The 20,693-nt window shown below is 39.7% G+C and overlaps 1 protein-coding gene across 2 annotated transcripts in view; it reads left to right on the forward strand.

Moving 5' to 3' along the window:
* The first annotated feature begins 408 nt into the window (after positions 1-408).
* Positions 409-20,693, forward strand: part of col28a1b (collagen, type XXVIII, alpha 1b) — a 23,097-nt gene continuing 2,812 nt past the window's right edge. Inside the window, exons 1-34 of one of the 2 annotated variants that reach the window (XM_005942843.3) lie at positions 409-767; positions 1,283-1,419; positions 2,252-2,814; positions 5,362-5,382; positions 5,465-5,524; positions 5,628-5,681; positions 5,751-5,795; positions 5,896-5,922; positions 6,022-6,066; positions 6,139-6,183; positions 7,069-7,122; positions 10,094-10,162; positions 10,411-10,479; positions 11,215-11,283; positions 11,754-11,822; positions 11,921-11,989; positions 13,265-13,333; positions 13,769-13,837; positions 14,384-14,455; positions 14,552-14,620; positions 14,734-14,805; positions 15,485-15,553; positions 15,629-15,697; positions 15,775-15,843; positions 15,939-16,007; positions 16,540-16,608; positions 16,689-16,757; positions 17,230-17,298; positions 17,552-17,632; positions 17,796-17,831; positions 18,177-18,213; positions 18,338-18,892; positions 19,170-19,354; positions 19,957-20,242. In XM_005942843.3, coding sequence (XP_005942905.1) covers positions 1,284-1,419; positions 2,252-2,814; positions 5,362-5,382; positions 5,465-5,524; positions 5,628-5,681; positions 5,751-5,795; positions 5,896-5,922; positions 6,022-6,066; positions 6,139-6,183; positions 7,069-7,122; positions 10,094-10,162; positions 10,411-10,479; positions 11,215-11,283; positions 11,754-11,822; positions 11,921-11,989; positions 13,265-13,333; positions 13,769-13,837; positions 14,384-14,455; positions 14,552-14,620; positions 14,734-14,805; positions 15,485-15,553; positions 15,629-15,697; positions 15,775-15,843; positions 15,939-16,007; positions 16,540-16,608; positions 16,689-16,757; positions 17,230-17,298; positions 17,552-17,632; positions 17,796-17,831; positions 18,177-18,213; positions 18,338-18,892; positions 19,170-19,354; positions 19,957-20,242 — 3,409 coding nt within the window. In that variant the 5' untranslated portion in view covers positions 409-767; position 1,283. The remainder of the gene's footprint in view (positions 768-1,282; positions 1,420-2,251; positions 2,815-5,361; positions 5,383-5,464; positions 5,525-5,627; positions 5,682-5,750; positions 5,796-5,895; positions 5,923-6,021; positions 6,067-6,138; positions 6,184-7,068; positions 7,123-10,093; positions 10,163-10,410; positions 10,480-11,214; positions 11,284-11,753; positions 11,823-11,920; positions 11,990-13,264; positions 13,334-13,768; positions 13,838-14,383; positions 14,456-14,551; positions 14,621-14,733; positions 14,806-15,484; positions 15,554-15,628; positions 15,698-15,774; positions 15,844-15,938; positions 16,008-16,539; positions 16,609-16,688; positions 16,758-17,229; positions 17,299-17,551; positions 17,633-17,795; positions 17,832-18,176; positions 18,214-18,337; positions 18,893-19,169; positions 19,355-19,956; positions 20,243-20,693) is intronic. The other variant, XM_014340259.2, reaches the window with a different exon arrangement.

A 20,693-nucleotide genomic window follows, 5' to 3' on the forward strand; every position in this document is an offset into this window, starting at 1 on the left:
GCTAAGTGAATAAAAAAGAAAGAGAAAAGACGTCAACGAAATCAGACAGTTTTATATAAGGAATTAGGCTATTTCAGATAATCACTATTTAAGTTAATTAATTTATTAAATATATTTAAACAATACGAGTTGAGTTGTCGGACTGACAATGTTATTGAAATGAGGTCGATTTCTGCGCTGTACAAGAGTATCATACGACCACAATTCATCTGCTTTTCACATTAGTGGGGGAGAGTGGAAAAGGCAAGAGAACGAAATTCATTTGGGATTTTTTTTGCACAACAAGCTATTTTCCTTAGTAACCAACCCATGATAGCCAGAAAACTGACAAGTTTGTTAAGAAAAAAAAGATGCCGAGAAAAAAAATACTTTAAAATTATTTTATCCCTGCAAACTAATGTAGTTTGCTTTATTTTATGTTGGCAGTGGTTTTTAGATGCATTATTTATGGGTTGGAGTGATGACTATTGCAAATGCTATTTATCTCTAAAATCTAAATGATTTTAGTGCACGGACTCAATGCGCACAAAAGACTTTCATGGGATCCCTTCTGTCAGGCATGAAGCGCTGCACTGGACTAAAATGTTGGAGCTGCACCAGGGAGGGCCCCCGGCTACAAACACTCTCACACACACAGCACATCAGCTCATGCGATGGTCCTCAGTTTATCTCAGTCTGGTTTATAGGGACCCCGGGTTCTGCGGAGAAATGCCTCTCAAAGAGCTGACTGGACTACAAACACTGGCTGCAGCTAAATGAGATTCGAGGTAATAATATATATATATATATTTGCTTTGTTTGTAAAACTTTTTTGCAAAGTAGTGAACCTCGTGGTGTCACAGTTTGAATGGCAACTTCAGTTTTTTTTGCACTCCAGTCTAGGTATGTTGCTGTGTCCTTTTCTCAATCACCTGGCAGAGGTTTAACTTTATATGAAGATATTGTTTAGATTCTGCAGCATTTGTAACTTATTAACAGAAAAATATTTGCACAGATTATTCTGGTTTTACACACATTTACATATTGTTGGCACTGTAATATAGTAAGTATTTGAGAAAGCGCATTATCAGTAGGAGGAACGGTGTCATCTAAGCAAATTAATACCATTAGAATTGCTGCCATTTCTGTGAAATGCAGAACACAGCTCCCTTTTTTGGGATCTGCAACTGGGTGTGGTTAGCAGTGTCCATGATAGTAAAAGGAATCCTATTAAAAATGAAATAACCCATTGTGCTTTCATACACTGCTTTCCCCCCTAACATTCTCCTCTTTTCTCTGTTAGGATGTTGCTGAAGGGAAACCTGAGCAGAGGAGTCGGGGTCTGCCTTCTGCTGCTGGCTCTCCTACACAAGGCCACAGGCCAGAGGAGAAAGTCAGGGCGCAGGAACAATTACAGGCTGCAAGATGAGGGAAGAAATGGTAATTTTTAGATGAGGTCTCCACATGCTGGTGGTGAAAGTCACTATGTTGCACTGAGGGAACAAATTGTTGAGTGAGGGATGGTGAAATCAGGCCAGTGAAATGGTTGAGTCATCAAATTTTAAGTAAAAAAAAAACTACACGAGAATTTCTTAAGTCATCCACCCACAATGCCTTCCTTTAAGTGTCTTTTTTTAAATGTAAAAAAAAAAGGATGGATTATGGATGGATACATGTGGCAATTTGATTTAATTTAGTACAAAAACAAACACCACTAACTCTGATCCCATTGCAGCTGAAGTGAGGAACTGCAACTAAAGTAACTGTAAGTTCTAAGGTTGGAAGTTGACAATCTGGGGTCTTTCACTTGGTCCTTGAGCCTTTACTGGACAGTTTTAGTAATGTAGAACTACTCAAAACTGTAATTTTCCACAAGCTGCACTTACACTGACTTGCCACAACATTAAGTCTCTGTATTTATTATTTATTGTGTAGCTTCCCTTCATGCTGCCAAAACAGCTCAGGACACAAGACCTTTATAGGTCTCCTGTGGCATCTGGTATTAGGAATTTGGGAGTGGATATTTCCCCCGAATCAGGTTTATTCCAGAATATTTCATGAATTCATGATTACACGTGAATCCACAGCTGTTTGAAGTGTTGCTTGAGACATTAGAGCACTTTTGATAGTGTAATGGATACATACCGACTGCTGGCAGAAGGGACTGAATTTGTGGACAGAAGTTAGAAAGGTGTCAGAGTGCCAATCCTGAAATTAGTCCTGTTTCTAATACTTCTAGCTTGATGTCAGTTTTTGTGATCTCCCTCTCAAGTAGGTCTGACATGTTCACTGGAAGTGGCATTCATCCTGGACAGCTCTGAGAGCGCAACCATATCACTGTTCGAGAAACAGAAGACCTTCGTGTTGAGCTTCAGCACCCGGCTCGCCATGCTGCAGGTGCCCAGCTGGGCAATGAAGGTGCGGATGGCTGCGCTGCAGTACAGCAGCACTGTGTCCATAGAGCACAGATTCTCGGCCTGGAAAGACCTGGACTATTTTCACGGTCAAGTCAGCACCATGAACTACATCGGTCACGGCACCTATACCACCTACGCCATCACCAATGCCTCACAGCTTCTGGTGCATGAGACCTCAAAGGACAGCGTGAGGGTGGCGGTGCTAATGACAGAAGGAGTCGATCATCCCCGTAACCCTGATGTGATTGCAGCTGCTGTGGAGGCCAAAGGTCATGGCATAAAGTTCTTTGCTGTTGGGCTATCAGATATTGCCCAGCAGAATAATGCCAAGCTCCGGGCCATCGCCAGCACACCTGCTCAGCAGTTTGTCCAAAGTATGCTCGACTCTCAGCTAGAAGAGAAGCTGCTCAAAGAGATGGTGAGTGTTGGTTTCAAGTAAAATGAGCTCAGGCACAGAGGTGCCAGTACAGAGTCGAGACACATCAGAGTGGTGAAATGCTTTTTTGGAAAACGTCGTGCTTGGAAATAAACTTCAGTTATTGAAGGACCTGACAAAGCTTACTGAATGACAAAAAAAAGCTTATTATAAAGACGCTGACTATAGATTCAGTCCAGGGAAACACAAAATATACTATATGAGTGCTACCACAGCTATTTGGTTACTTCTTGTTTTACTTTGAAAGTTTTGGAAAAGGGCTGGAACTGTGTACTACCTATCGAGTTCTACCGACTATTCAAAGCTTTATCTATACCACATCTTCATACAGTTAACTTAAATGTCTCTGGAAAGTTTGAATCCAGAACAGACTTGAGATAAGGTGACAGCACTGAAAATGCCACGTCCAGACGAAGAGAATCAACCTTTCGGGATTTCCTGTCTGGGTGGTTGAGCATGCATCAAGACGATACAGGAGAAAGTTTTCATAATATTGTTATGTAATAAATAAATTTATATTAAAATATCAATTGTCCACATTAAACTTTATAGTAAAACCTCAAAGTCCAAGACTAAACCAATCATTTCACCTAATTTATCTCAATTCTTTTACCACTCATAGAAAAAGTTTATGAATTTCCATTAAGGGCTATCTTTGTTCTTGGCTGTGCCATTGGCCTCAGCAAAGTAGAGTGGTGACAAGCGCTACAGTGTAGCTAACAATCTATTTTAATTGACTGGGTGGTTAAATTGCTTAGTAAATAGAGCAGAGGATGCACTAAACACAAGCTCAGCATTTCTACCCTAAAAGGTCATAAGTGAAAGTATCTTAGAACTATCAGGTAAACTGCTTGCATGCTAACTTTATGGCATTGGGTGGATGACAGGCAAATATTATAAAAGTATAACAAATAAAAATTTATAACCTCTTATCAGAGAGTCGCCCAGGTATAGGGTATTTCTAAATACCCCTGTGGTGACCCCTAAAGAAGTAGTTTAAACACAACAAGCCCTAAACGAGTCACTTCTTCTCTGGTTGGTGTTAAAAGAGGTAAAAGTTTAGCTTTTGACAGATTAAAGGTTTATGTACAAACAGAAGAAATTAACCTGTGCTTTGATGTATGTTTTAATGCTACATTACTCAATTTCTCTTTTTTGAAAGAGTTTAACAATCTTGAAAATCAGAGTTTGTCTTAAAAACCTTAACTGTAATTAAAAAAAATAAAAGAAACCAGAATGTGACTGCTGTCACTGTAACACAAAGGTGTACCACTGATACCTATAATTCAGCAGCTCCTTCTAATAGAATAGGACATAGGTATCTGACATCCTGCATACTCTCCTAAAATTACTGACATCAGATGCCGTGTCTGGAACTGGGCTACAGAGATCATCTTCTGTTTAGTCTTGTTCATGCTCATGCTGTCCTTACAGCGGGTTCACATCTTAAGTAAGAGTTGTGTCTGCATGAGGGTGTTTTCCTGGCTGCTTTGCATTTTCCACAGCACCCAGAAATGTCAAATATCTGCAGGAGGTCACGGCTAGTCTGAGAGACTGGCATGGCTTGTTCTGCTTTTCATTAATGTGCCATTTTATTCAATCACATTTAGCACTTCCAAAACAGAGACAGCTACATGACAGAGGACAGTACCCAGTTTTACCAAATGTAGAACTTATAGAGCTTATAGAGGTTACTTACCTGCTATGCTGAGTTGGCACCCAGGCACCCAAGTGCCCCAAAAGCTTAGGTTGAGTTCACATAATTAGATTAATTATTATTTAAAAATTGTACCATGAAATGTTAACATTAACAATGACAGATTTTCAGTTTTCATCTTGTGCCCAAAGCCCAAAGTTGTTTGTTCTCATTGTTTGCTGTAGAGGTTTCTTTTAGCATATTGCATTTTTATATCTTTCTGTATGTGTTGTCACAGGGTAACCAAAAACCAGTTGGGGTTAGTTCACTGGAAATAATGATGTGAACACAGCTGTAGAGATGATTTTCAGGTTCTGTACAGTACCAAGTGTCCTGCAGACAGTATTTCATGAAGAGTAAAACTACACACATAGTTTATGGCAAACAGAAATATTTAGATCCTTTATCTAGATATGATGAAAGTATCCTGTTACAAGTTACAGACATGGGCAGCTGCCGACAACACAGACAAGTTACATTCGTTACATTTCTTTCAAGTACACTTGCAGAAATGGAAAAAGAAAAGACATAGTTGGTGTGTAGTGTTGCTTCAGATAAGTCTGTGTGGTCACACAAAAAAGAAAGAAACAGCCATGAAAGCATTCGCCAGAAGGCTTGGATTCACCTGTGATGTCACTTGGACCCAGTCAGATCATAGTGGAAACTTTAACAGGTCTTAAGGTAAAGGGGAAAAGTACTGACTTTAAAATACTTTAAAGTGGTGGACACATCTGCTGCCAAGCAACTAGCACCATTCCTCAGTGGGACTCAGACTGTAGATAAAAGATGGACGTAACTGACACATTTTTTTATCTTCTGTTTTTTTTCCACAGGGTGCAGTTGCATATGAAGGGGTAAGACTTAAATGGAAGTCAACATCTCTTTAGTATGGCTAATGGTTGCACTGACTTTATAATATTTTTCTCGCTCTGATAGTGTCCACAGGCCCAAGTATGTCTGTGTGAAAGAGGAGAGAGAGGTCCTCCAGGAAGTCCTGTGAGTTTTCAGCAACTAAACACTGAGGAGTTTCATAAGTGGAAAATACTATTAGCTTTACAGCTTAATCATTGCTTCATCTTAAAACTGGTAATATTTCCAGGGTAGAAAAGGAGACCCAGGCTTCAGAGGGCCAGCTGGTCAAAAAGGAGCGAGGGTGAGTCGTGACACAAAGAAAGTCTTTCTAAAATATTTCAGTGTTTAATTAGTGGGCTTCTGTTTAAAGGGGGAGTCTGGGCTGAATGGCACACCTGGAAGTGATGGTCCACCGGTAAGAAAGCAGATTTGTCCCTTGTTTTTGCACAACTGCCAAACAGCAAGCATGTTAAGAGATGAAACATCGGTTTTTAACCTGTTTGAATTGTTTGCAGGGCCGCACAGGTTACAAAGGCAACAAGGTGAGTGACTGTGACCTTTCAACTGCTCTGTTCTCACTATTGAAACATGTCCTCAGAAAATATCTGCAGGGTCTAACGTTGTGTCGTGTGGTCTTGTAGGGGGACAGAGGAGACTGTGGCACTCCTGGGGAAAAGGGTGACACTGTATGGTCATTTTTTTCTGAGATGTTTCAGTAAACACCCCAGACTTGTAGTGACATAGGTTTTATGTTGCAGGGCCCAGAGGGTCCTCCGGGCCCACAAGGACCAAAAGGAGCACAGGTAAGAGTGGCCACAAGTCTCAGTTCTGGTTTTGTTTTATACTGAATTGTGACAATTATGGGCCCTGGTTTAAATCCCACATTTTTGTGAGGCTTTCCTGACTTTTTGTCTACATTATTCACACACTTGTGAATCCATGAAAAGAGAGGATAAAAATATGTCCATGTAATTCATGGAAGGCAACCAAACCAACTGTTTATACAAGATGGAGTCATTGAGTTGTCATCCACTGTTTTGAGAATGGTATAATTCATCTTTAAAGACAACAGATTTTTAATGAATTTGGACTTTTTTCAATCACAAGCAATTTTCTATTTTTCAGTGTCAAAATTTAAGTTCCATTACTTTCAAAACTTATCGCTCAGACTCCTGAAAAGTCGACATCCGACAGTTGGTATTCTCTTCAATATGAAAAATGGAAGTGGAATTTGTCTTTTATTCGTCTTTGCACTAATGGAATGTGAATATTGGATTATGGGTAATCCTGATACCATTGGGGCTATCTAAAGCTGTGAATCCAGGCTTGCAGGATATTATTCTTTTGCAGGAACAGACTTTGTGTGATGGGATTAGTGCAGCGACCTGGCCGCACAGCAGCACTCTTCCTCCTCTGTGCTACTGGCACAGTGTCAGTATAACCTTGTTGTTTCATGAGCTAGGCATGAGAATCGAATGGCATGAAAGCCATGAATGTCGATCTTAATCCTGTTGTATTTTTTATTCAGCGGCAGTGGGTTGGTCTTGACCTGCAGATCAGTAACACAGTGTGGGGGCTTCCTTTTTGATTTATACATGACTGCTTTTTGTTTGATTCATTTGAGAAGTGAAATATAAGGTTATAGATTATGTAGGTTATAAATGAGTAAATGTGTATTTCTTTTGCAGGGAGCGCCAGGACCACCAGGGGAGGTGGGTCCTGAAGGCCCATCGGGTTCTAAAGTAAGTTTCTCAAGATGCAGTGGATTTTCTGTCATTCCTGCTTGGTTGGACTAGCCTTTAAAACTGCAACAAAATCTCTTCACAGAGTTGATGTGCCACCCAAATGCAAATTTCAGGAACAAAAATATCTGAGCAATAGAGGAAATTTAATAGTTGATTTAAAGAGTCACAAAGAAAACGAGGCACCAGGGAGAAAAAACAAGAACCTGAGCACAAAAAAACACTAACAGACATTTCAATAAAGATCTACATTGAACTACATATACACAGAGAGCAGATTTATTTGTGGTATGTTTTTAGTGCGATACAGCTGCTGAAGCAATACAACCAAAGCACAAACTGCATTGCATCCTCGCTGAAATTTACATGTTTTCAGCTGGTGATTGAGAAAATAACTGAATGTTTTTATGCTTGTTCCTAATGCTGCTAAGTGTCTTTTACACTGCTGGAACTGCACCTCCTAAAGCACAGATTAGAACACTGATCGCCTACAGGTGTAGACTATTTGTTCCCCAATCAATAGAATAAATTTCTCTTTGTCCTGGCAACAGCCCTCATTAGGCTACATAACTGTCAGCACCGAGCTCACTGAATAACCTTTAGTGTTTAAATGCATCAAGTTTAAAGTTTCAGAGCTCTAATGTGCACCCAGCTGTAAAATAAATTTATTAATTTGAGGTAATATGTAATGTATTTGATTGCTCTGTGTGCTGGTGATGATCACGAATTCATAAGATTCATGATTTTCTGCAGCATTACCCTTGTGTCTTTGCAGCACCAGTGATGGCTTTCGCTGTTATATGTTTAATATTTTTAATAGACTGTTTCACCCTTCCTTGGATAATGTGTCTGTTTGCAGTAGTTTGTTCTCAGTTGATCCATTTTACACCACAGATAAAATTAAATGACATGTGAAACAACCCACTTATGTGAGCATGCTCAGTGCTTAAAGCAGAAAGCCTGGGTGAACAAAGAAAACTGATAACCACTGTTGTGATGTTTCTGAGGTTTTAGGTTTTGTCAAGCCAGCTAACTTCAAGAAAGTCTGGCTACAGTGAACTTGCTTCATAGCGTGACCCTCAGGCTTTAGACAATTTAGGGAAATAAGAGGTTCCAGGGGAGAACCAACAAAATAATAAGCCTAGGCTTCAAAGTATCCCAAAGGCCCAACATCTCCACTTTGGTCTCATCAGTCCAAAGAATATTGTTCCAGAAATTGTTTTTTAGATGCAGTTTTGCAAACCTAAACTCTGCTCCCATCTTCTTTTTAGAGAATCTTCTTGTCAAGCCTTGTTTGACTTTTCCAAATTATATGGAGTGCATATAGTCCTGTGAAAACCTATATTACACAACTATGTAGTAAAGTTTTGGATATTTCCACAAAAGTTTCTAGAATTTTGTGAATTTATCCTTAAAATATAAAAACCCTGTTTTTGAGATACTGTGACATTAATCTCTAAATAAAATAGTGCCTTATCAACTTAAATATATATTTTTATTCTAAAATAATGCTCGTAATGCTGCTTTGTATTGAGCAAAAGCAGTCTACAAGGTCCCCCAAAGCTCAAGAACTCACTTGTTGCTCATTCTCATTCTTTTTCCATACAAACTCTTAATGATGTCCATATTCAGGTTTTACTGACAGGCATACGAGTCTTCTTCAGTTTAGGGAACTAAAAGTATCCCAAACATTTAGATTATCATGTCAATAAAATCATGACTATTTGGTCAGACAAAAAAGAAAATGTTGCAATCTCTGACACACACCATCATTCATATGCAGGACTGTGCGGACACTTTCCCTGACAACATCTGCACGGTCACATATCAGCTTTGGCTCAAGAAAGCGAGGGACATAATACTGACCTTTACAGTGTGTGCCAAAGCCTAATAAGATGGTGTTGCTTCCATCGCCACAGAGCTTCCCCATTTCTTTTTAACAAAAATGTCTTTATGCCGATAAAATCACATGTGATTTATAGCATTTTTTTTAATAGCCGACACTCTGAATGTCTGACTACAGTTTTTTAGTAAGCTATGTGATTGGATAAGTTTATCTGGTCGTTTTTTGCAAAAAGGTTTTGAATAGATTTGCATAAAGATTACCTTCACAAATACACACTATGAAACTGAAATAAGAAATATTGGGAGACATCATCTTGATGTTCTCAAGAAAATATCCCAGATGTCTTTCTGGATCCAGAGACTGAGTTCATGCTCTGCTGTTATTTATTTTTTTGGCTGTGCTGTTTGAAGAGTATTCCTAAGTGGTGTATTTTTTCAACAGTGAGGTTGATTTACTGAGTCAGTGTCAGGGTGACAAGAGAACTTTCATGTATGTTCTCACATTCAGGGCCTTCAGCATTTATGTCAAGCACTTTGAGTTTACATGTAATAAAAACAATGAAAATTTCCATAAACATTATATACAGCACTTGTTGCTTGGATTAAAGTTGCCCAGTTAGACTGCTTTGTCAGTATCCTGGATTGGATGGTTCTCTCATATACATTTCTTCATCTTTATTTAATTTTGAATTCTGCCACAGCAGGACTTTAGTTGTTCATGAATAAACTGTTTGTACTGTACAGCTGTGTATACAGCAAAGTTTCCCTGAAAGAATCCCTGAGATTGTTCTTTTATTGCCTTTTCCCTCTCTTATGCATGATGATGGATTCTCATACTGAACATAGCCAAAGTGCAGTGAATGTAAATTCTCAGTTTCCAACATTTTTTTCTACTCTTGGCTTCGTGTGATGTTAGAGGGGGTCCAGTAGTAAAAATATGGAGCATAACAGGTCCCCATAAAGAATAAAACAATAGATTAGAATGATTTTATTGGATTAGAAGGACAGCTACATGCATCCTGGCACCATCTGTCATCTCGTCATTTTACATTCTGTTAACCTGTTTCCCGTGTTGTTTGCTGTATCATCACGTAACATGCAAACCTTTGAACTTGATTACTCTCAGGGAGAAAGAGGACCCAGCGGTGAACCTGGACAACCAGGAGACATTGGTATTGGATTCCCAGGAGCCAAGGTGACACATTTATATTACAATTACTATAAAAATCATAATTCAAAGTGAAAATGTCAGTGAGGGTGGAGAGAGATATTTCATTGCTGGAAGTCAAACAGCGGTGAGGTTTTGTTTCTGTGAGAAAGGAATTCAAATACCTATTAAATCATCTCAGTTGAACTGCTACTAACTGCAAGACACTGAATAAAAAAAAGATATTTTATTACTGAATTATGGGAAATTTTGTTTTTACTTTTTACTAATTACAGGGTGACAAGGGTAATCAGGGAAGACCAGGTCCAGCAGGTCCTCCGGGCATAGGTGAACCAGGACTCCCGGTAAGTATGAAGATTAGGATCTTTGGCATTAAGATCTCATATCTTATGAGTAACTGTATCATAGTGAGCTTTTATATATAAACATACAGACAAGTGAGATAAAAGTTAGACAAAACTGACATAACTTAGTAAGCTGCTGAGCCGCTTTGTGCCACCAAAACAGCTTCAATGTGCCATTTATTCTACAAATGTCTAGAACTCTCTAGTATTTTTTCCATATGATTTTTGATGTTATTGTGGGTTATTTTACTGTGATGCGTAATCATTTAGGCATTTCTTTTAATTTGTTACCCTGTTAGCTAACTTAGACCACAATAATTACAAGAAAAAGGTATTTTTATCCACAATAAGTGACATCGCAGCTCTGTTCTGGGACTTACCTAACCTTACATTTATGCACATGGAAGAGGTTAATGAATGCTTTATTAGCCTAGAGGGCAGCAGGAAGACTTGCACAGCATGAATAGAGGAGCCAAAGTGAGATGGGTTGCAAAGCAGTTTGCATTTGGGAGGCTGAAGCAAATACAGTAAATGCCCTGTCCCATATGGGATCTGACTGTTTGTTACACCGGGGTTGTCAGCCAAACCTTCAGCTAAGCCTGATAGCTCAGATAAATCTTGTGTAAGTCCTAGGTTTTTCCTTTTCGTTTTAAAATCACCCTTTTCTGTTTTAGATCTGCAGCTACTAAAACCTTCACAAGTACAGACTTTTATTTAAAGTTCTGTTTGTTCCAGGGACCTCAAGGATCACCTGGAACACAAGGAAATCCTGGACCTCCTGGAGAGGGGTTTCCAGGACCAAAGGTGGGGAAAGTCTTTGATTACATACAGTACTGCATAAAAGTCTCAACTCACCTTTTTCATATTTTGTTTCCAAGGAGCCAGACTTTTTAACATAATTTTTAAAGTGGAATTGAGCAGACTTTGATCCATCATTTAATACCTATCTGGAAAGTTTCTTATTGACAGCAGCGTCTTTTTCTCAGCATGAGAATGATCCCATGTATGCTTCCAGTGCAATAAAAACATACCTGAATAGAAAAGCACACAATGGAATGCCTGGAATCATGGATTGGCCTCCTCAGAGCCCAGACCTCAAAAGCAGCGTGGGATCATCTCTACAGAGCATGGAACAAAATGCAGCCAGCATCCAAAGAAGAGTTTAGGAAAAGAAACAGACTAATTTGTATTTTTAAAAAATGTACAGATCAGTGTAAGTGGTAGGATTGAAAGATTGCCGTTCTTAATTGTATAATTTATCATATTTTCTTTAGGGTGATCGAGGATATGAAGGTCCAAAGGGAAGTCGTGGGCCTCCTGGTATTGGGATCAAAGGTGACAAGGTGATTTAACTAAAATTTACTGCTGAATTCCTCATCAATGTCTCCATGTACAGATCTGAATCTTTAATCATTGCATTTCTTCTATTCCTTTTTCTCAGGGCAATTTTGGTCCACCAGGAAATCAAGGTCCAGTTGGTGCTCCTGGTCCAGCACTTCAAGGAGAAAAGGTAAACATGTCAAACATGTGGCCAGAATGAGTCCATCAAAGGGTCTCATTTTGTCAGCTTGATGGCTTTGTTAAGTAAAAAATTTAAAAGTCATTAATTATTCCTATTTTTCAGCAAACTGCTCGGCTAATCCTTTTGTGATGATTTCCAGTAGTGGAAATGTTTACAAGTATTTAAAGATTTACAAGTTTTTTGAATCGTAAAAAGGAAAAAAGAAATTCTCTTGATGTGAAGGGCTTTCATCTGTAAGCAGTAAACTATGATGTACATGCAATAACAGACTCAATGAATGTGATATAAACTGAAATAATCGTAAGCACCTGGTGAACTGTAACATCATTTCATAGAAAGATTATCAGTAATTGGCTTTGAGGAGTTTTTCTCTCCAACATCAGTCGGTCAGGTAAGCAGAGAGTTTGAAATAGACACTGAGACATGAAATCACACATATTTATGTCAAAACGTCTCATCTGTTTTATTCGTCTCATCTTTCAGCTTTAGTCGTGCTCTGACTCGGATGAACATTTTCACCCTCTTTCACGTCGTAACCTTTAAAGAGACTTTTTGTTTAAGCATATTTTATTACACAATGATTTTACTCGTCTGACCTTGTTAATACACAGTAAAGCTAAACCGTTTGACGCCTGCTGAATTAAAATGAGTTTAACACCCTCTATCAGAGGGAAGAGCCCAAAATGCTTTTTTTATTTTCCTTTGTGGTACATTACATCTCACATTACTACTGGTTTTATTTCTAATATCATTTCTTGGAGTTAAGTCTTCACCTGTGAGTATGAAGGTGTGAAATTTAAGCCTGTGAAATCCAAAAAACATTAGATTAACAATAACAAAGAATTCATGTCCTTCAACACAGTCCTGACTAATGTTTCATTTAGAAATAAAAACTGAAACTGAAGGCAGACATGTTATACTGTCACTTTGACTTTTCTCATCAAAAATAGATTTAGAAACATCCAGCTTCTTCCACTGATCCACTTCAGTGTTGCACGGGGACTACAGCATATCCCAGCTGGCATAGGGGCCACTAAACAGACAACCATTCACATTCAAGTCACACCTACGGATAATTTTACAGTCTCCAATTGACGTAACCCCATCCATGTGTTTTGGGTCAACTCCACATAGAAAGGCCCTGCCTGGATGGTGGATTCAAACTGAGGACCATCTTGCTGGCAAGAAGGCGCTAACCACCATGCTACAAAATCAAACAACCTGCCCCCCCCTCTTCAACTTAACTCTCTTTTTTTCCTTCAGGGAGATCAGGGTCCAGCTGGGCCTCCAGGACCCAAAGGAGCTCCAGGTGTTGGAATAGCAGGACCAAAGGTAAGACACACAATAACAGACAAGATAATGATTGTGAATCGGTCTTCCTCTGAATCAGAGGGTTTACTGGCTGCTGGAGGTTAAGACATAATTCAGTCAATTCAGTTTAAAATAGTAACAGGGAAAAATCGGACTCTAAAGCAGCGATTGAGTCTGTAGTATGCTATGCTATATACTATTATAATAAGGTCCATATTTTACATATAGTCTATCATTTGTTGTGCCACGTACCATTAACACTCACTGGCAAACCCAAGGTATATATGACAGAAAATAATGAGAAACAAATATCCTTTACGTTTCTGAGTAATGTTTTCTAAAGATGCAGTGCTCTGGTGTTTCAAGAAATTGATACGAAAGAAACTCATATAAATGATACTAAATATTTACATCTTTTTTTGAATACCCAAATGACTATGTGACTATTACCTTCAGGGGGATCAGGGCCTCTCAGGTGAGCCAGGACTACCAGGTGAGCGAGGTGTTGGAGAACCAGGGCCCAAAGTAAGTCCTCTTTGCACTGCTGCACTACTCCTGCTGTTACTTCCTGTATTCAGAGTAATATTAAGAAAAACTGACCACAAATCCACATATAATACTTAATATGAATCTTTGGCCACACCTTTTGTGTTTTCAGTCGCATTGACACAAGTGTACAAGCACTTAGCTATGCAGCCTGTTTTTACAAACATCTGAAAGAATGGGGTCTTTCTAAAGAGCTCAACGAAAATTTGAGTGTGGTGATGTAATAGGGTGCCACCATAGCAGCAATTTCTTCTAGATATTCCTCAATTAACTTTAAGTGGTATTACTGCAATGTTAGAGCAATATTTTATGAACTGGAAGATGCATTTTATTTCCTTTGGACAACTGTAGGTTAGCCACCAATCCTGCTTCCAGCCTTCATGCTAACCCAAGCTAACTGCCTCCTAGCCATAGCTTCTTAATTAAAGACGACATAAAGCAGATATTCATCTTCTTAATGTAGCTGATTGTATTTGCATAGTTTCAACCCCTCTGGGACTCTTCTGGGTCATTTTCCTGTTTCAGGGTGACCCTGGAGCTGAGGGGTTATCAGGTATACCTGGTCAGCCAGGAGAAGATGGAATCCCAGGACCAAAGGTAATGAAGCCTGATGTCAGTCAGTATTCTGTTTGTTAAATGTACTTTAAATACATTTTACCAGTCTGTCTGTCCACTGTGTCATTTACTGATCAGGGGGACCTTGGGTTACCGGGGCCCCGGGGAGCTGATGGGGCTCCTGGTAAAGGTGTCCCAGGAGAGAAGGTAACAGTGTGTCTGTGTTTCAGATCAGATCTCCATATTTTGTTCTAGAGGTTATAAGCATTTAGCCACAATCCAGAAGATTGTTTACAGGTTGTTTTGTGTTATTCTGACAGGGAGACAAAGGGGACCGGGGGTCCAGAGGCCAGCAAGGTGCAGTCGGTCCTGTGGGGCCAATGGGCCCAAAGGTATGTGTGTGTTTACCAGAAGCATTTTAGAAAAAAATGTCATAATAATTTTACACAGCAGTCAAAGTGATATCTGGAGACTGGGAGAAGCATTTCACTCACACTGATGATGTTATTTGGAGTTGTTTTTGGATTACTGAGTGTACATCAAGTCAAAGTAATATTGTTGCTACATAAAATGTACATGCTTTAAATGTTGGTCCAAACTCAGAAAAAACAAAAACAGGCTTTAAGAAGCACCTTATTTCCAACATGGACCTACCTGCAAACCAGAAGGTTAATTAGTGAACTAGTAAATTCTTAAATGAAAAAAAACAACCCAAAAACAGAAATCTGCTGCTACAGTTACACAAACAGCACATCCGTCCCTCCTTCCAGCCATCTATTTTGTACAACTTCAGAGTGGTAGGGGTGCCTGGAACATGTACGAGGTATAGGTTGAATCTGGACGTGTTACCGGCCCATCCAGGGTGCAAGCAGTGAGGAAAGAGAGAAAATATAAAAATGTATTAAAAAATTTACAAAATTTGAAATTGTTCTGTTAAAGTGTATGACTGATACCACGGTATCCGTCAGGTTCTAAAAAAAGGCCATGATTAGATATTATCATGCATTCAGGGAATTCTTTTTAAATGGCTTTGTGTACCGTTATCTTTCTAATAAGTGCTTTCTCCTCCAGGGGCAACCAGGAATTATGGGGCTACCAGGTCCAGCTGGACTTACTGGCAGGGGTATAGCGGGGGCCAAGGTAAATCAAGGCTGCATAACTAAAGTTGGTGTGACTTTCAGTAATAGTAACAGCTTTACTTCTGGGTTTTGTCAGGGAGAACCAGGTCCACAAGGTCCACCCGGAGCTGTGGGAGACCCAGGAATTGGTTCACCTGGATCCAAGGTCAGTTCACTTCCGGTTTATTCTTCAGTTATCCTCCCCAGTAAAGTATGTGAGTACAATTAAGTTTTGGTTTGTAGGGTGACAGAGGGCCACAGGGCCCCCTTGGGCCACCTGGACTAAAAGGAGAAGGTTTCACTGGCCCCCCAGTGAGTATCAAACCAGATTACAGCCTCTTTTATCAGCACAAGACTCCAAGTAATCACACTCAGGTTTCAATGTCAATTGAAAAAAATATTCTTAGGGACTTCCCGGGCCTCCTGGCCTGATGGGAGAGACTGGACCAGATGGGATTGGTTTACCTGGAACAAAGGTAAGTAAAAATACTGGCTTTTTAAAAAATTATTATTATGGAGTAGTTCTCTTCACCTCTTAGGAACATTTAAATAGATAATTTAGATAATCAGATTTTGAAAAGGAATAAACAGTTCCCCTGTTTACTCTTCAAAGCACCTTGAGGCAACTGCTGTTGTGATTTGGTCCTATATAAATAAAGTTGAATTGAAGTCTTACCTTTTATCTGACCTATTATCCAAAAGCTTCTGCTTTCTTGTTTGATAAAAAATACAAATAACGACTTTTTCTGACTTTCCTTTTGTTGCTGTGATGATTTTGGTTTTAAACAGTTTTATTTGTGCAATTAATAATAGTTTTAATTATTGCATTTTTCCTTTTATTTTTGAAAATCTGTATGTTGTTTGCAAGAATGCAAGACTGCATGTCTGTCTGTAGGCATGTACACTTAAATGAAGCATTTTGTGACTGTGCGTTCTAAAAACTGATGCACAAATAAAGCTATTATCATTATTGCAAGTATCAATAAATATTTAATAACTTACGTTCAGGGAGAAAGAGGCTTGCCTGGGCCTCCTGGACCTGCTGGGCCACCAGGAATCGGGTTACCTGGTCCAAAGGTAATCAGAAATGTAGAAAACAATGGATTTTGTTGTATTTTTGTTGTCTTAAGTAGATATAAAGTTTTCTTTTCCTGCAGGGTTCAGCTGGCCAAATTGGACCACCTGGTCCACAGGGGTTACCTGGAGAAGGGTTACAAGGACAAAAGGTACCATTGTCACCTGTCACTCACATTTATTCACTTGCAGCTGAATTATTGAATGTTTCTATAAGTACATTTTAAGTAATAATGAAGATAATAAAGATTCTGATTTAGGGAATTCATGTTTGCTACACTCTGGTAACACAGTGATAAAAGAATTGCTGTGTTTCCAGTGAGTCTAGCAAACTAAATAATGAGTTTTCTAACAGGTTTGGTTGGATTTTAGCTAAGACATATGAACCTACATTCCCTCCTTTTATGCTGTGGTCATTAGCAGCAAGAGAAGCACACTGGAGTTGTTTTTGAATCTGATAGGGTCAGTAAGTTTTTCAGTGGATCTATGCAGTTTTTTAGAGACAGGTATGGAAACAATTGTTGCCATAAATTTAGATATCATTATCTCACTAACATTAACCATAAAGCTCTGAAAGGTCACACAGGGATGAGTGACAACATGAACTCTGCTGAATGTTTACAGGGCGAGTCTGGATTTCAGGGGATGCCCGGCCCCAGAGGTCCTCCAGGACAAGGTCTGCAGGGTGATAAGGTACTTTGATGTTCGCAATGTGGGAAGTGAGGAATTATTATGTAAACTAAAGTCAACTCTCAAATAAAGGTGAAAGATAATCTATGCACTGTCATCACCTCAAACATACAGAAGCAACAATAAATGCAAAAGATCATGTTGGGCAGAAAAATGCGATTCTGGCCGATATATGAATGATGGGACATAGTTTGCTGTAACGGCTTTACTTTGTCATTTATACACTGAAAAAATTAGTGTTCTTTTCCTCCTGCAGGGGGACCGAGGGTTCAGAGGTGAGAAAGGCAATAAGGGAGACAGAGGGGAACCTGGAGAGCCGGGCATCATCGGACCTCTGGTACTGATATATTTTTGCCAGACATAATACTAACTTTTATTTCCTTCTCTGAAGAAAGTCTTGATGAATTAAGAAGTCATTCTGTAACTGTAGGTTAAAAGAACAATTTAAGTCAGAAAATGCTATAGTGTTTTCCTAAATAATGACTTGTTTTAAATGACAGGGCAAAACAGGACAGAAGGGGGAACCTGGACTTACAGTAAGTATGAGTACACTTAAAATAGCTCTAAACCAATTAAATCTCAGATTATTTTTTCATTAGACGCTGGTACTACCCACATGAGCTAATGGTTTGCTGATAATCGTCTAGACAGCCAACTGTATAATCTTATATAGGGACACTATTTAAGGTTTTTTAGCCTGCGTGCAGATATTATTTGTTTGTGTTGCCATATTTAACATCAGCATCCACAACAGTAACAGTGCATGTTAGATGTTATGGAAATGTATAATAGGGTCCTTAACTTAACCAATAACATATGTTAAAAAGACAAATAAAAAAATGTGTTGAACCACCTCTAAAATATTGTACTCTCTTTCACAGAGGGATGAAATCATCAAAATAGTAAAATCCATCTGCAGTAAGTCACAAAATTAAGTTTGCGAATCTTAGTTTTCCTTAAATCAGTCACCGAGGATTGATTTCCTCTTTAGTCATTAACCTTTATTTGCTCCTCTGGTCGTGTTTTTGCTCCATGTCATCAGGTTGTGCACTGACGTGCCGCCAGACACCCTTGGAGCTCGTCTTTGTGATCGACAGCTCAGAGAGCGTCGGCCCGGAAAACTTCAACGTGATCAAAGACTTTGTGAACGCCCTGATCGACCACACCTCGGTCAGCCGGGACATCACTCGTGTTGGCGTGGTCCTCTACAGCCACATAAACATGGTGGTGGTCAGCCTCAGACAGGAAGCCAGCCTCGATGAGATCAAGTCTGCTGTGCATTCCATGACCTACCTGGGCGAGGGCACATTCACAGGCAGTGCCATCCAACAGGCCAACCAGGTGTTCAAGGCAGCCCGGCCAGGTGTGAGGAAGGTGTCGATCATCATCACCGACGGACAGGCCGATAAGAGGGACTCGGTCAGTCTGGAGAGTGCCGTGACAGAAGCCCAGAGAAGCAACATTGAGATGTTTGTGATCGGAGTGGTGAACAAAAGCGATCCACTGTACAAAGAGTTCAAGAAGGAGCTCAACTTCATGGCCACTGACCCCGACAGTGATCACTTGTACCTGATCGATGAATTCACAACACTTGCAGGTGACTGGCCTTGACACAGGCTTTATGATCTGATAGTTTTGTCTGACTGAAATGCAGCAAAAAATGCTAAGTAAAAAGCCTAGTATAATACAATAAAGTGGATTTAGAAAGAACCATTTTACTTTATCTGCACCTGAACATGAAAGTAAATATGATGAACCTGAAACTGGGGAACGTCTTGTATTTGTGTGCTTTGGTTCAGAAATACTCCCTCAGAAAAACTGCTGTGTTGTTAAATGCAGAGTAGAACTGTCCATTTGTCTTCTGGTGTTTGCAGCTCTGGAGAAAAAACTTTTGAGTCATATCTGTGAAAACGGAGAGAGACACTTGTTCAGCTCCATCCCGAGCTCGGGGCTTCCTCCAGGAATCCCAGAAGTCTCCAGCAACGCTCGAGAACCACCACACAGGACAGACACGGACACTCCCACTTTCACAGGAGACTTCAGGAGAGTCCAGAAAATGGTGAAAACGTGCTGGTTTTTGGTTTTTTAAACTTTGTTCTGTGCGCTCAGACTCTGTTGCAATATCGAAAGGACACTAAAATCATCTTCACAGTTTGGTGACTTTTTCTCTAGCGCCAACAGCAGGTCAGAGTTTTCTTTATTCAGGTGAAATATCAAAACATTTACCAATTCAAAAACTCAGCAAATGTTGCCATTTGTCTAAATATGCCAACATGCTCAAGCTGAAAGCACCACAGTGCTTAAAACATTCCTCTGGGGGTCATCAATGAGTTACGAATAACTGCCTAAAGACCCCAAAATATTTTCTTCTGTTAATATTTATATCAAAATTAAAAAAGCAAAACAAAATGTGGACCACATTCTTAAATAACTCAAATGGCTGGTGATTGTTTCCCTCAAAGTTAAAGACTCTTAGTAAAATGTATGTAAATCTCTGAGCTCTTGTGTAAATCTGTTGTCTTCAGCTGCTCTGAAGCTCTGCACCACTTCCCACAGATTTCACTCAGTGACTATGACTAGCTCAGGTGTCGCCTGGTGACCTCTGTACCTCTCTACAGTAAGATAAACTAAACATTAAAGATTTTTCTGTGCCTGTTTCAGCCCGGCCCTCCTGGTTCACACCCTGACGGTGAGTCCACTTCTAGAAAGAGGCCGACGATGAACAGTAGGACCACCTTAGAAACTCAGAGGCTTCCGTTCTTCGACAGGGAGCCCTTCAGGCCGGTAACAGAGTTCCTCCCACAGTTTGATGTGAACAACCCCACACACGATGTGGTGATGACCGGAGCCATCGGGCCAGCTGGTCCTACTCTGAAGACTCCGCCTGAGGAGAAGATACCACCGGTACCAACTCCGCCCCTGCTGCCCTCTGACAACTTCCTATCAGGTAACTGCTGACAGTCTGCAGCAGAGACTGTAAGATGGAGAAAGAAAGGTGTCCCCTAAAATGATAGATAAAGCCTCTTCTGTGCATCTAAGTAGTAGCTAATGTATTTTTACAAATTCTAATCATTTTTATCCTAAAGTCAGCCTACATGTAAGGTTTGTTCCTGTTTTGATGAGAAGACAGATGTCTTCTGAGTTCAGTCTATGACTTTATCTGATGCACTATTTCTGAGTTGGGAGATCTGACTTCCTGGAATCTCATCATCACTTCAAGGTTTCCTGGAACCAGTAAATCTCCTGGATCTGTTGGCAAGAAATCAAATAAGCGTTACTCATGTTAATCCAACAAACAAGCTTTCGGACGTACAGTGAATATACAGTGGCTTGCAAAAGTGTTCGGCCCCCTTGAACTTTTCCACATTTTGTCACATTACAGCCACAAACATGAATCA

Source organism: Haplochromis burtoni, unplaced genomic scaffold (genome assembly GCF_018398535.1).
Source record: "Haplochromis burtoni strain Fernald_Lab_line unplaced genomic scaffold, NCSU_Asbu1 Contig_351, whole genome shotgun sequence".
Taxonomy (NCBI): Eukaryota; Metazoa; Chordata; class Actinopteri; order Cichliformes; family Cichlidae; genus Haplochromis; species Haplochromis burtoni.